This window comes from Colius striatus, chromosome 3, assembly GCF_028858725.1.
Source record: "Colius striatus isolate bColStr4 chromosome 3, bColStr4.1.hap1, whole genome shotgun sequence".
NCBI lineage: Eukaryota > Metazoa > Chordata > Aves > Coliiformes > Coliidae > Colius > Colius striatus.
In genome coordinates, this window is record NC_084761.1 from 9764339 (window position 1) to 9776381 (window position 12043).

The 12043-nt window shown below is 39.5% G+C and overlaps 1 protein-coding gene across 1 annotated transcript; it reads left to right on the top strand.

Moving 5' to 3' along the window:
* Positions 1-586: 586 nt before the first annotated feature.
* Positions 587-9488, top strand: LOC104555211 (acyl-coenzyme A synthetase ACSM4, mitochondrial). Its single transcript, XM_010198515.2, has 13 exons — positions 587-787; positions 1643-1853; positions 2265-2472; positions 2853-2996; positions 3708-3864; positions 4610-4689; positions 5485-5608; positions 6112-6192; positions 6296-6397; positions 6784-6911; positions 7669-7768; positions 8502-8621; positions 9402-9488. Exons 1-13 carry the CDS (start codon positions 587-589, stop codon positions 9486-9488), a joined length of 1743 nt encoding a protein of 580 aa, XP_010196817.2.
* The last annotated feature ends 2555 nt before the right edge of the window (positions 9489-12043 follow it).

Below are 12043 nucleotides of genomic sequence, written 5' to 3' on the forward strand. Positions count from 1 at the left end.
AATTTTGGGACCTACTGAACTGAAAGTTCTCAGGATATGTGTGGTGAACAGATACATCAGTCAGCAATTGTTCAATCTCAGCCAGTGAGAATCTAGTCTGGAAACATCTTTCTTCAGCTCCATACAAAGCAAAAGGGATGGAGAATCAGCTGCTGAATGCTTCAGTGTAAGAAACAGTAACTTCCTTAAATGCAAACAATTACATCTGATGTTGCCTGACAAAGAAGAGTTGTGGGTAATTAGCAGCTCCAAAGAACAAGTCAGGAATGTTTAAGGATCAGTGGAGCTACAGACAAGATGCCAGATCAGTACAGTACACTGAGTCCTTAAAAAGCTGTTGCTAAAAAAATACAAGCAAGCAGGACAGGGAGCTTCACATTTAATTGAACTGTTAAAAGCATGTCTTGCAGTGACTGTCTTGACTGACTTTGGTTAATAACTCATCTATTCATAACTGAATTGGTTTTGGATAATCTCAACATTATTTTCTCTTTTTTCTTTGTTGTTGCTGCAGGGTTCATAGCAACAATTCTGCTAATTTCCTTATATCATCATCTACAGTGTCTATGCTACATCATCTTCTGCCATGAAGTTGTTGGTTAAATTACAAACTCTCAAATCTTTGTGGACTCTGAAGCCTCCTAATAGGACTTTCCATGGACACCTCAGGCTGCTTGCCTCTGATGTATATTCACAGTATGAGTCTGTCAGAAGGGGAGAGCAGGAAATACCAAAGTACTTTAACTTTGCAAGTGATGTACTGGACAAATGGTCTGAGATTGAAAAGGTAGATGACCTTTTATTGTGCAGATGAGATACTTTAATTCAAAATTTCATTTCAAATAAGTTGGGTTTTTCTCTTTATCAAAAGACTAGTTGCCAAAACCAATTTGAATCAGGAATTTATACAAAATCTCATTATTTCTTGCTTTATCTGAAGTGTCTGTGACCCTTGGTGCACCCTATGTAGGTAGAAAAAGCAATGGTTGGTTACTTTTGACTTTGCTTTAACCTCAGAATGGCTATGCTTATTTTTTCTGCATACTATGATACTAAACATTAACATCATAAAAATAGAGGTAACATAAGAATAACATTGCATGCTAGGGAAGATTTTTCCCATAAACATTTAATTACCTTCCTCCAAAGTGGGTTCTGCATTTGTCCAGATGCCCTGCAGTTAGCAATCACTTAACTCCCCTCTTCCTGAGTAATTGGGCTAGAGACCTGGGATACCCTATTGTCTTCTTGTTTTATTTTGTCCTATAACTGTGCTGCTTCTGTTTAATACTATTTTACGTTCCATCAAGAGTATTATGTGAATTATTTCACGTTGTCTGTTATTTTGTAGCAGTGTTAAGGCTCAGCATAAAGCTTAAACTGAAATAGAACAGAGACTAGGACTTGAGTCTGAAGATAAATGGGCTGGTAAACAATTCAGGTTCAGAAAAGGAGAATTTATTGGGAACATCTAAGTTTGATACATTGCAAATCTTGATCCATTAAGGACAATGGAATAATAATAGTTTATATGCCAGTTGTTAAATAACCAGATCTTCCATAATTTGCAGATATTTGTGCATTATAATTTCGTGATCTTTCAGAAGCAAATGTTTTGGTTTCAAATACCTGTGTTTTGTAGACTGGAAAGAGACCATCAAACCCTGCCTTTTGGTGGGTAGATGGAAAAGGAGAAGAAGTGAAGTGGAGCTTTGAGGAGCTGGGGTTCCTGTCTCGAAAAGTGGCCAATGCACTGACTAAAGTATGTGGACTGCAGAAAGGGGACAGAATTATTGTGATCCTGCCACGAATCCCTGAATGGTGGCTGCTGAATGTGGCTTGCATGCGAGCAGGTCAGTGAGCATATCTGAGACGGGTAACACTGGTAAATGCAAATGAGTTGTAGAAGATCAACAATGGATATAGTTTCTAAAGCAAAAGTAAGTAATAACCCAGTGAGTGACCTTGCTATCAATTACATAGGCTGTCCTGAAGGAGTTACAGCAGGTGTAATAGAACAGATGGTCTTTGTAGCAGGCATGGAGATGACAGAAAGGAGGGAAAAGGTAGGGAAGAGCCATGGAAGTCACCATAGCTCCACATTTCATTCCTTGCAGGAGAGCATAAGCAGCTGCATTACTGCAGTATATCTGCGAATGCCAGAGTAAATTAATCTCAGTTTGGGAATAGGTGATAGTTTAGGTCCTTAGAAGAGAAACAAATGTAAAAGATACCATCCCAAACTAACTTTATTGCTTTTCCAGGAATTGTCTTAATGCCAGGAATATCCCAATTATCAGCCAAAGACATCTTATATCGACTCCAGATGTCAAAGGCTACATGCATCATCACCAATGACACACTGGCTCCTGCTGTGGATGCAGTGGCATCTGAGTGCCAGCTTCTGAAAACCAAGCTAATTGTGTCTGAAGGCAGTAGGGAGGGATGGCTGAACTTCATGGACCTGTACAAGTGAGTATGAGTTAGTGACACTGCACTTATGGTGCAGAAAGCAGACCTGTTCTCCATAAGTGGTTATTTACAAGTATCCATCGACTACAAACACTCATCAAATGCCAACCTTAAGGTGTTAATCATGACTGCTTGATTGCTGGTCCACATCAGAGTTGTTTAATTACAGTAGACTTGTTCTGAGAAGTTCTATCCTGTTATTCTTATGGGGAAGTCTATCTTTAAAGAAGTGTAACTCCATAGTATTTTAGTCTAATTTAGAGAAAAGCTTCTGTGAAACTGATTTGTAATGGGAGTTCTACAATAAGCAATACTTTTATTACCTTCTGAAGCCTGTGTATGGTAACTATTGAAGTCACAATACATTCTTTGTTTTAAAGGAACCAATCTGCTGACCATGCCTGCGTCAAAACAAGGATTGAAGACTCAATGATTATTTTCTTCACCAGTGGAACCACGGGTTTTCCAAAGATGGCTGAACATTCCCAGGGCAGTCTTGGTTTCAGACCCCTTTTAAGTGAAAAGTATGAAAGGTTTGAGCTTGGCTGAATGTGGGATAATTGAAGAGCACAGTAGAACTGATGAAAAATTACTGAATAAAAATTACCAATGTACAGCCCCAGTCCTTCTCCCTTTGAAACTGGACTAGAAACTCCAGCACACTTCTGGGGGAGTAGGATCACCCTCAGCATTCCCATTTGTTAATGAGTATCTCTTACCCTTTCTTTAGAGTGGTTCATCAGCTGTGAGCACTTTAGTGTAAAGAACCAAGAGATACCATGCTGTTCATAGTGCAAAAAGTTTTGTGACATGTAAACGCGCAGATGCAGTTTGTTGCTTGCACAGATCAACCCTGTACCCTCAGCAACCTTGGAACTGAAATACATGATGTCCATCACAGCATCTGTGAATGCTGCTGTTTCAGCCCTGTCTTCCTACCTAGTGGAAAGCCACTTTATTGAAATTCAGACTCCTCTCTTTCCCTTACTCTATCCCATGTTGTGATAGACACCATATATGTATGATACATATATGTGTGTATATATTTATGCAAACATACAGTCAGATGCCCTTTTATCCTAGAGCTAGCTAATAAAATAAACTTAAGTAGCTATGCATGTAGTCAGAAATCTTGGGCTTGTTGGGTTTTTTGCTCTCTTTGTGATTTGGGTTGGGTTTTTTTAAAGACAAGAATATTTCATTATTTTTTTGTTCATTTTTTTCTGCTCTGTCAGGTACTGGGTGGATTTGACTCCTTCAGATGTGATATGGAGCACAGCAGACACAGGATGGGTAGTATCTTCACTGGCATCTGTTTTTGATCCCTGGGTTTTTGGATCATGCATCTTTATACATAAATTATCACAGATTGACTCAGCAGCCATCCTAAATGTAAGGAAAAACTCATGGAAATGTGTTAATCTGCAGAAAGGGTGAAAAAAATTAATTCTTAACTGAAAAAAAATGTAATTCTTAACAGCATCCATAGATTTCATGAGGGTCCTGTCCATAGTTGTGTTTGGGATGCTTGTAACCATCGTGTAAAGCTCCTGTTTGGATTTTTAATGTACTCAGAAGGGGCAAAACCTGTGGTTCATTCATACAGTTTGCTCATAGCTGGTTTCTCCCATGGACGAAAATCATCCAAAAGCAACAGCAAGTGCTCACCTTTTGTTCTAGTGACTTTGGAAGTAATATCAGCTGGCATTAATGTAGAGTGAAACTGACCTGCTTCTGCAGGAGGTTTGGACTAGATGATCCCTAAAGATCCCTTCCAACCCCTTGCATTCTATGATTCTATGAAGTGTTTCTCTGCCCACATTGGCAAAGAAAAAAGTGAAAACCTTTTGCTCATGTGGACAGAGACAGGTTTATTCTGGCCATGCTCCAAGCTGTATGGTCTGGGTGTCAGGTAGACATAACCATGGGATTTCATCAGATCAAATACACTGTGAATCTCTGCATATTAAACCTAAGTGTAAGAGGTTTTCTTACCCAACAGAGAACCAATAGTATGGTGCTTTTACATAGAAAAGAACTGCATTTTTCACCTTATATCACCTATTTGCTGTATATTCACAAGGCACTTTTTTGTCTGAGCTTCATATGTTGTCCATCTTGCTGTTTATCTCACCAGACCCTCTGCAGATTCCCCATTGACGCACTGGTTGGTGCTCCAACACTGTTCCGCATGCTGGTGCAAAATGATCTCTCCAAGTATGTCATGAAATTATTCACTAATGTTTCATTTACCCTGACTAAACTTCAATGGTCTCCCAGATCTAGCTACTTGACCCAAAATAGTAATTCTGTTTAAAATATCTTTCATGAAAAGACCACCACATGAAATTTGTGAGTTTTACTGAGTTCTATGACCAAGTGTAGCAAAACTTAATGTTTTCCCTCAGAAACTGGAGAATTTCACTACTGAACTTGTGAACTAATCCCCAAGAGTGTGAAAGTGTCTTTATCATGATTTTCAGTTACCACATTAATTGTTCATGCCTTGGGAAGGACTATCATTCTGGAAAGTCAGTGTCAAAGCCAGTGTCAAAGTAACTACAAGGGATACACAACTACCAGCTTGTGGTAGTTGTATATCAGCCTCTGCTCCATTTCTCACTGCCTGCCACTGCTCCTTCCTCTCTTCCTGCACTTTCTCTCTTAGGCTGTTGCAGAGGGGTGAAAATTAGGGCCTTGGCTCAGCAAATCACTCTGCAGTTAATTGCAGGCATGTTCTTAAATCCCAGCTCACTTCAGCAAAAATGTTACTTGTTTTCCCATGTGTGTTTAACTCTGACTACTACTGCTCATATGTATAGTGCTGAGCACACACTGGTATCCTGGCTGTATAAGGAGCTAGAGGATCAGGAATACTCTGATTCCCCCCCTTCATGGGACTAGTTCTCCCAGTAATCAGCTCTCCAGTAGTATTTGTTTATCATTGCTTGATGGCTGTCTTGCCCAATAAATTTAAGTACTGCCTCACTTGTTTTTTAACTCCTTTTGAAGGTACAAATTCATGAAGCTGAGGCAATGCATGAGTGGAGGGGAGCCACTCAACCCAGAAGTCATGGAGCAGTGGAAAAGCAAGACTGGGCTGGACATCCATGAAATATATGGCCAGACTGAAGTAGTAAGTTTGCAGGGTCAATATTCTCTTAAAACTTTGTAATTCCTTTATGCTTTATGATGTTTTAATGTTTGTTTTCAAAGAACACAATCTGTTCCTTCCTTTCTATGACTGTTTCAGTAGTCTTTCCCCTGGTAACATCTGAAAGAACATCCTTTCTTGACACTCCTCACAGAACTTGCCAGAAACATGGATTATTGGGAGAAGTGCTCTAATATTGCCATGAATGTCCTTAAGCAAATTTCAAGCAACAGGCAAGATAGTAGAGTTTCAATCTAAGGAAGAAGACTAGTTAGCAGAGGGCATGAATTCTTCACAGATAACAGAACAGGATTCTTTCAGGGAGTTTCTTGATATTGCTTATCTGTACCATGCAGCACACATACAGGATTCTATGAGTCTTAACTCCTTACTTTGGAATTCTTCTAGAAACTACATTTAATGAATTGAACATGAATGTGGCAGTTTTCTGTTGCAAAACTTTATTCTGATTTTGATTTTTACAGGGAATAATCTGCTCTGTTTATAAAGGAATGAAGATTAAACCTGGATCAATGGGGAAAGCAGCTCCCCTTTATGATGTTCAGGTTTGTTGACTTTTCATAGAGATTTTTGGTTGGTTGGGTTTGGGTTTTTTTAGTGTGGGGTTTTTTTGAACTAGACTAAAATTTGTGTAGTTTTTCATTCTAGATCATAGACAAAAATGGCAATGTTCTGCCTCCAGGACAACCGGGGGAAATTGCTGTCAAAAGCAAACCTATAAGACCACTTGGGTTTTTCTCTGAATACGTGGTAAGGACTTTATTTTATTCCTGACTATCACCAGTCTACACAAAATCTCTCCAGTTGCATAATAGTTCAAAAGGCTGAATATTTTTCACCTGTTTATTGTTTATTACCAGAGCAATTTGTTTGTTTGGATTGGTGGATGTTAGAAAAGGCAAGAGAAGAATTTGCTCAAGATCCAGCTAATTTTTAAAACAATAATAAAAATGGTTTTGTTTTTTTAAACATATTTTATTGTATTTTATAGCAATATCAGGACAATTTTTTAACATCTTTGACTGAAAAATTAAGCTCCAGTGCATTTATCATAGTGTGTAGCATCGTGCATTATAGCATAGTGTATAGCTAATGCATGGTCAAAATCTAAACTGCTGTTTGTAAACCACTTTGAGGACAACCCTAAGAAAACTGCAGAAAGTGAACGTGGGGATTTTTACGTCACTGGAGATAGAGGGACTATGGATGAAGATGGGTATTTTCAGTTTATCGGAAGGGACGACGACATCATCATTTCATCAGGGTCAGTTTGCATGCTTCCTTTCTAAATCTGCCAGTGTATAATCTTACATGTTGTACTCCTGATGAGCTTTGGACATGGTAGTCCTGTGATGAGTGTATTCACCTCTTGACTTAAGAATATTTGCTTTTATTACTGGCTTTTCATAGACCTGCAGTATCATCTTTGTGATGTCAGTGGCGTGTCTACCCATTTCCCCTGCAGCATCTCCAGTGGCAAAGGAGGGGTTTTTGTTTAGTTTGGGTTTTGACTAAAATTGAAGGACATCTCTTTCTGACTCAAAGAACATTGAAACTTTTTGGGTTTTTGGTTTTTGTTTGGGTGTGTTTTTTTCAGACTGAATGGGGATCTTATTAACACTTATAAATACTTAAAGGTTGGGTGGCAAGAGGATGGGGTCTGTCTTTCTTCTGTAACACCCAATGACAGCACAAGGAGCAACAGGCACAAGCTGGAAAATAGCTAGTTCCACTTGAACATGAGGAAAAACTTCCTTACTGTGAGGGTGACAGAACACTGGCACAGGCTGCCCAAAGAGGCTGTGGAGTCTCCTTCTCCGGAGATTTTCAAAGCCCATCTGGACACATTCCTCTGCACCTTAATTGGGGTGAATGTGCTTTAGCAGAGGATTGGACTACATGATCTCTAGAGTCCCTTCCAAACCCTACCATTTTGTGATTCTGTGATCATGATAAAAAATATGTGGTACTGGTTTTCCAGCTCATAAAACCAAATCCTACATCTTTCTTTCCTTACTTAGATATCGCATCGGGCCTTTTGAAGTAGAAAGTGCCCTGATAGAGCATCCAGCAGTAGCAGAAACAGCTGTTGTCAGCAGCCCAGATTCCCTCAGAGGAGAGGTAACGGTGCAGATAGCGTTGGGGGAAACAATGTTTGTTTAAATATGTAACCATATGAAGCAGTTCCTACTTTACTGAATAATGTACATCTCTAAGGCAGCCACATCATCATCAAAAATCCTTCTTGGAGTGGCAGGTAAAATCCCTTCCCATTCACATGACTTTGCTCCCCTTAGGTTCTTTTCATCCCTAACTTTTCTCTTTGGAGAACATTACAGTGATGTTTACATTCCCCTTACTGTTAAGCACATGTCTATATGCTGAAATTATCTTTTCTGTCTGTCTTGGTGTAGCCAAGCCTACACTAAACTAGCCTGCACTAAACTGGCCTAGCATTTGACTTGGGCTACATGTATGGAGAAAGCATAATCCTGTGCTGGGATGATAAGGGCCAACTGTCCTCAATGTGAACTTCAGAGAGGAACAAAGTGTCCCTCAGCTTCAAGGTGAATTCCACAGAGATCTTGCCCTTTTTACTACTTCTTGGCCACTGCTAATAGGATAAAGCAAATGATGTTGCTTTGTAATGAGGGCAAGAAAACTGTGCTTTCAACTTTCCCTTCTGCATGTACATGTGCAGAAGCTGAGCACAAGCTTTTCTTATATTGCACTGGTTTCTCTGTTCCTCCCTGTTGCATGTTATGACTCTGAGCAGTATTACTCACTGGTAGCCTGTGTATCATCTCTCAGAAATGGATGATATCAGATGTCTTTTGTTGACCTTACCTCATAGGTTGTGAAAGCATTTGTGGTCCTATCTCCAACCTTTTCATCCAGTGACCTCGAGAGCTTAACCCGTGACTTGCAGGAGCATGTCAAGAAAACTACTGCTCCATATAAATATCCTAGAAAGGTAAATGCTTCTGAGGAGAAACTTTAAATAAAGACATCCTTACCTAAATCTCAGGAGAATTACTATTTGGATTTTCGTGATTCACCTGAAAGACTCAGTGGTAAACATTCAGTTAGAGCACTGGCTCCAGAAAATCTTTCCTAAATAACACTATTTTACCTTGTTCTTTGTGCATCTGAGTGAAGTGTTCACAAAAATTCTAGGCTTCATATGATATCTTAGCTAGATCTGCATCTTCTAAGTCAAGTTCACAATCGTAATTCTCCACTCTCTGGTGACTTCAAGGTAGTACCTGACTGAATCTGAATAAGTTTTTACCTACTGGTCCTCACAGTTTGTAAATAAGAGGAAAGGGGTGTTTTTCTGTAATTCCAGCACTAGAGGAAAAGACCTACTAGCAGTGCCTTCGTTCACCTGTGCAGAACTCATGGGAACTAAGGACCATTAAAGACTCTATGTCAATAAGATCCTTTCTGTTTTCAATCACTCTTCTCTGACCTCTTATACCATTTAATTGTTCATCCTTGTGTGACAGTACTTGTTACAGTTCTCAATTTGGTTAGCTGGGAGGCAGCTACACAGATATTTGGCCATCTAGGCAAAGAAATTGTTTCACAAGCGGCCACAATGTGCTGCCTTGATTTGGTTTGGACTTGGTCCTTTGTGCAAACAGTTCTTACTGATGGGAGTCCTCCTAGTTTTCCTCGAATACTGGAAACCTGTCTTGAAAAATGAGCTCTGTGGAACACGCTACATTGTTTTCCCTCTCTTTTTATTTAGGTGGAATTTGTCCAAGAGCTGCCAAAGACAATCACTGGGAAAATCAAGAGGAACGAATTAAGAAACAAAGAGTGGGGTCAGATGTAGCATTGTTTGTGATTTAATGGAACTTCTTAACATCATCTACATTTTGCTGATATAATTGTCCTCCTCTGTTCTATTTTTGTTAAATGTCAGAGCACCAAGAACTATAGATAACACCAATACGTGGTTTGCACCTGCTTACAAAGCTCCTAATGCCAATAGCACAGTTTCAGTTCCCAAAGCACTGCTGGGAAAGGAAACAAACCGTGCAACTCCATCGTAGCTCTGGATGTCCACAGGTTCACCAGACTTTAGCTGGTAACCTGTCTATTTTAGATAGCATTCCAGATCAGTAAAGAGATATTGCTGGTATCAGTTGTCCAGCTCCAAGCTGCAGGAAAGGCAGGCATGGATTTCAGGGGTTCAAGTGCTCTGTCCTTAAATGTAGCATGTTTAAACTGAATGCAGCCCTCCTACCATTTACTGAAGTTGGAAAGACTCCTCTTTATTGATACCACTATGTGAGCTTCATAAACCTTTCTTGTTTAATACATGTGTTGATAACAAGCAGTTCCAGCTTCTCCCAGGCTTTGTCCACAAATACTCTCCCATATCCATATGATATTGGTTGTTCAGTTTCTGTTCTCATCTTTGCATGCAATAAGCAAAGCTCCTGTATCACTTCTGGTGGTGTTTAAAATGAAGTTTGCTGTTGGGCAGGTGACCCCATTTGTAGAACAGACCATGGTTCTTTGCCATAGTGGACACTTGCTACAGGACCAATCAGTTTCTGCAGCCACTTAGAAGTGAAACCAGTGAAAGTAAACTTCCCTTGACCTGGTTTGTATGATCACATCTCTGTTCAACACTTAGCTCTTACCTTTGCAAAGCAACATGCACTGTAGTGTATACACCCTTACTTCTCACAGTTGCACATGTAATAATGGGACAGACTTTAAGGCTGCATCAATTCTTAGCTGTTCACCCTCAGCTTTTTACATTTTGTGTACTCAAAGACTTCATTTTTGGGCATGAATTTTCGTTATTTGACAAAAACATCTCCAGCCTGGGTGTCCTCTTCTGTCCATTAAATAAGAAGAAATTGATGGAGAACAATAGCATCTTTTAGGCAGGAAAGAAGGTCTTTTACTGCTGTGTCTCGCTGTCTAGAGTTCCGTATCTGCTGCAACTGTAAGGTGAGATTTGGAGGATTCTAATTTTGAGAAAGTGTATTTTATTTCTTGAAAGTGAACATTTTGCTTATGTCAGTGGAACAATTTCTGTACTAGCAGCTGCTGAAATGAAAACACTTGTCAATAAATACAATACTTATTTCATCCTTTTTCGACAGTAGCCTTATTTTTTGTAATGCTCTTTGGTATTTCACAGAGATTTCAGAACACTTCTTGCTATTTCACTCCTAAGGTTTCTATGAGCATTAGATGACATGATTGCAAAGCTAATCACTAGTTTCTTAAATGCACTTGTTGGGGTATGTCGCTTGTCACTGCCTCAAGCTCTTTCCATATCCAGTTTCTTTTAAAAGCCATGTACTTCTAGGACTTCCAAAGACTCCACATGTTCTAGATCTTTCTGCTTGGTTTCAAACAAGTGTATAAAAACAACAAAAAGTCCCCAAAAGTTAAATGATAAACAAGTGCACAAACTTTTTCTCCACAGTTAGCTGTTTGGGCAGTTAAACTCCAGTAATGTCTGATGACTGAGAGCTCAAATGTAGCTATTTTTTTCTTCATCAAATTATAGGATCTAAAATCAAGCAACTAAATTCAGAGCTGGGAAAGTTCAGAGCCTAAAAAATAAAATTAAAAGGTCAGAATGAAACTACCACCCTGAAGAAAAGAGTTTTACCCATGATTTCAGTGGCATTGTGACTCTTGACTCCCTAAATTCTAGTGTGGTACATTAGAATACTTTGCTCCAGTCTTCAATGCTAGAGCTGTCAGCTGCAGCGATCCCTTGCTTAACAGACCTTAGACACTGGGTTTCTTTTGTCCCCTAGTACCCTTTTTTTTGCCTGAATAGGTAGGGATCAAAGTCAAGGAGACTCCCAAGTTACTCACGGCACGTGCTGTAGCTGTAGTCAGTGATCTTTGAAGCCTTACTTCAGAGACACAGGCTTGCAGCTACAAGCAGTTGAAGCCAAAAACACATCTCTCTAGCACTCAGCTGGCTTTTGGAGCCATAGGGTTTGAGACTTGCCTGGATTGTACCATTCTGGTTGAAAAATACAGTTTTCAAAAGATTAGATTTTCCCTTTGAGGCCTCTTCTCCATCCTCTCACAGCCCAGTTTTAATTTCATGTTTTTCTCAGAGACAGTAGATAATACCTGCATCAGAAAAGGTATTTTGTATCTAATATATTTTGATGCATTATTTCCAAAGCTTGTGGAAGGGACTTTGGCACCTATGCTCTCTACAGAGATTACAGAAGTGCAGCATGATGATGAGGTTGCAAAACAACCTCAAACAGGCGTTAATGTGGCCACTGCCTCTGCATGTTTTGCCTAATGACTGCAAAGGCAATGCTCCCTTGTATCAGGATGTATTAGGAAGCAGAAATGGATCATAAGGAGGAAGTTGTTATGTTCTTGAGACTC

Bases quoted from the DNA above. Each gene is read 5' to 3' on its own strand.
- LOC104555211 (XM_010198515.2), top strand. From the start codon at position 587: ATGAAGTTGTTGGTTAAATTACAAACTCTCAAATCTTTGTGGACTCTG. The intron at 1,854-2,264 runs GTCAGTGAGCAT...TTGCTTTTCCAG, and splicing joins TGTGGCTTGCATGCGAGCAG to GAATTGTCTTAATGCCAGGA. The intron at 3,865-4,609 runs GTAAGGAAAAAC...TTATCTCACCAG, and splicing joins ACTCAGCAGCCATCCTAAAT to ACCCTCTGCAGATTCCCCAT.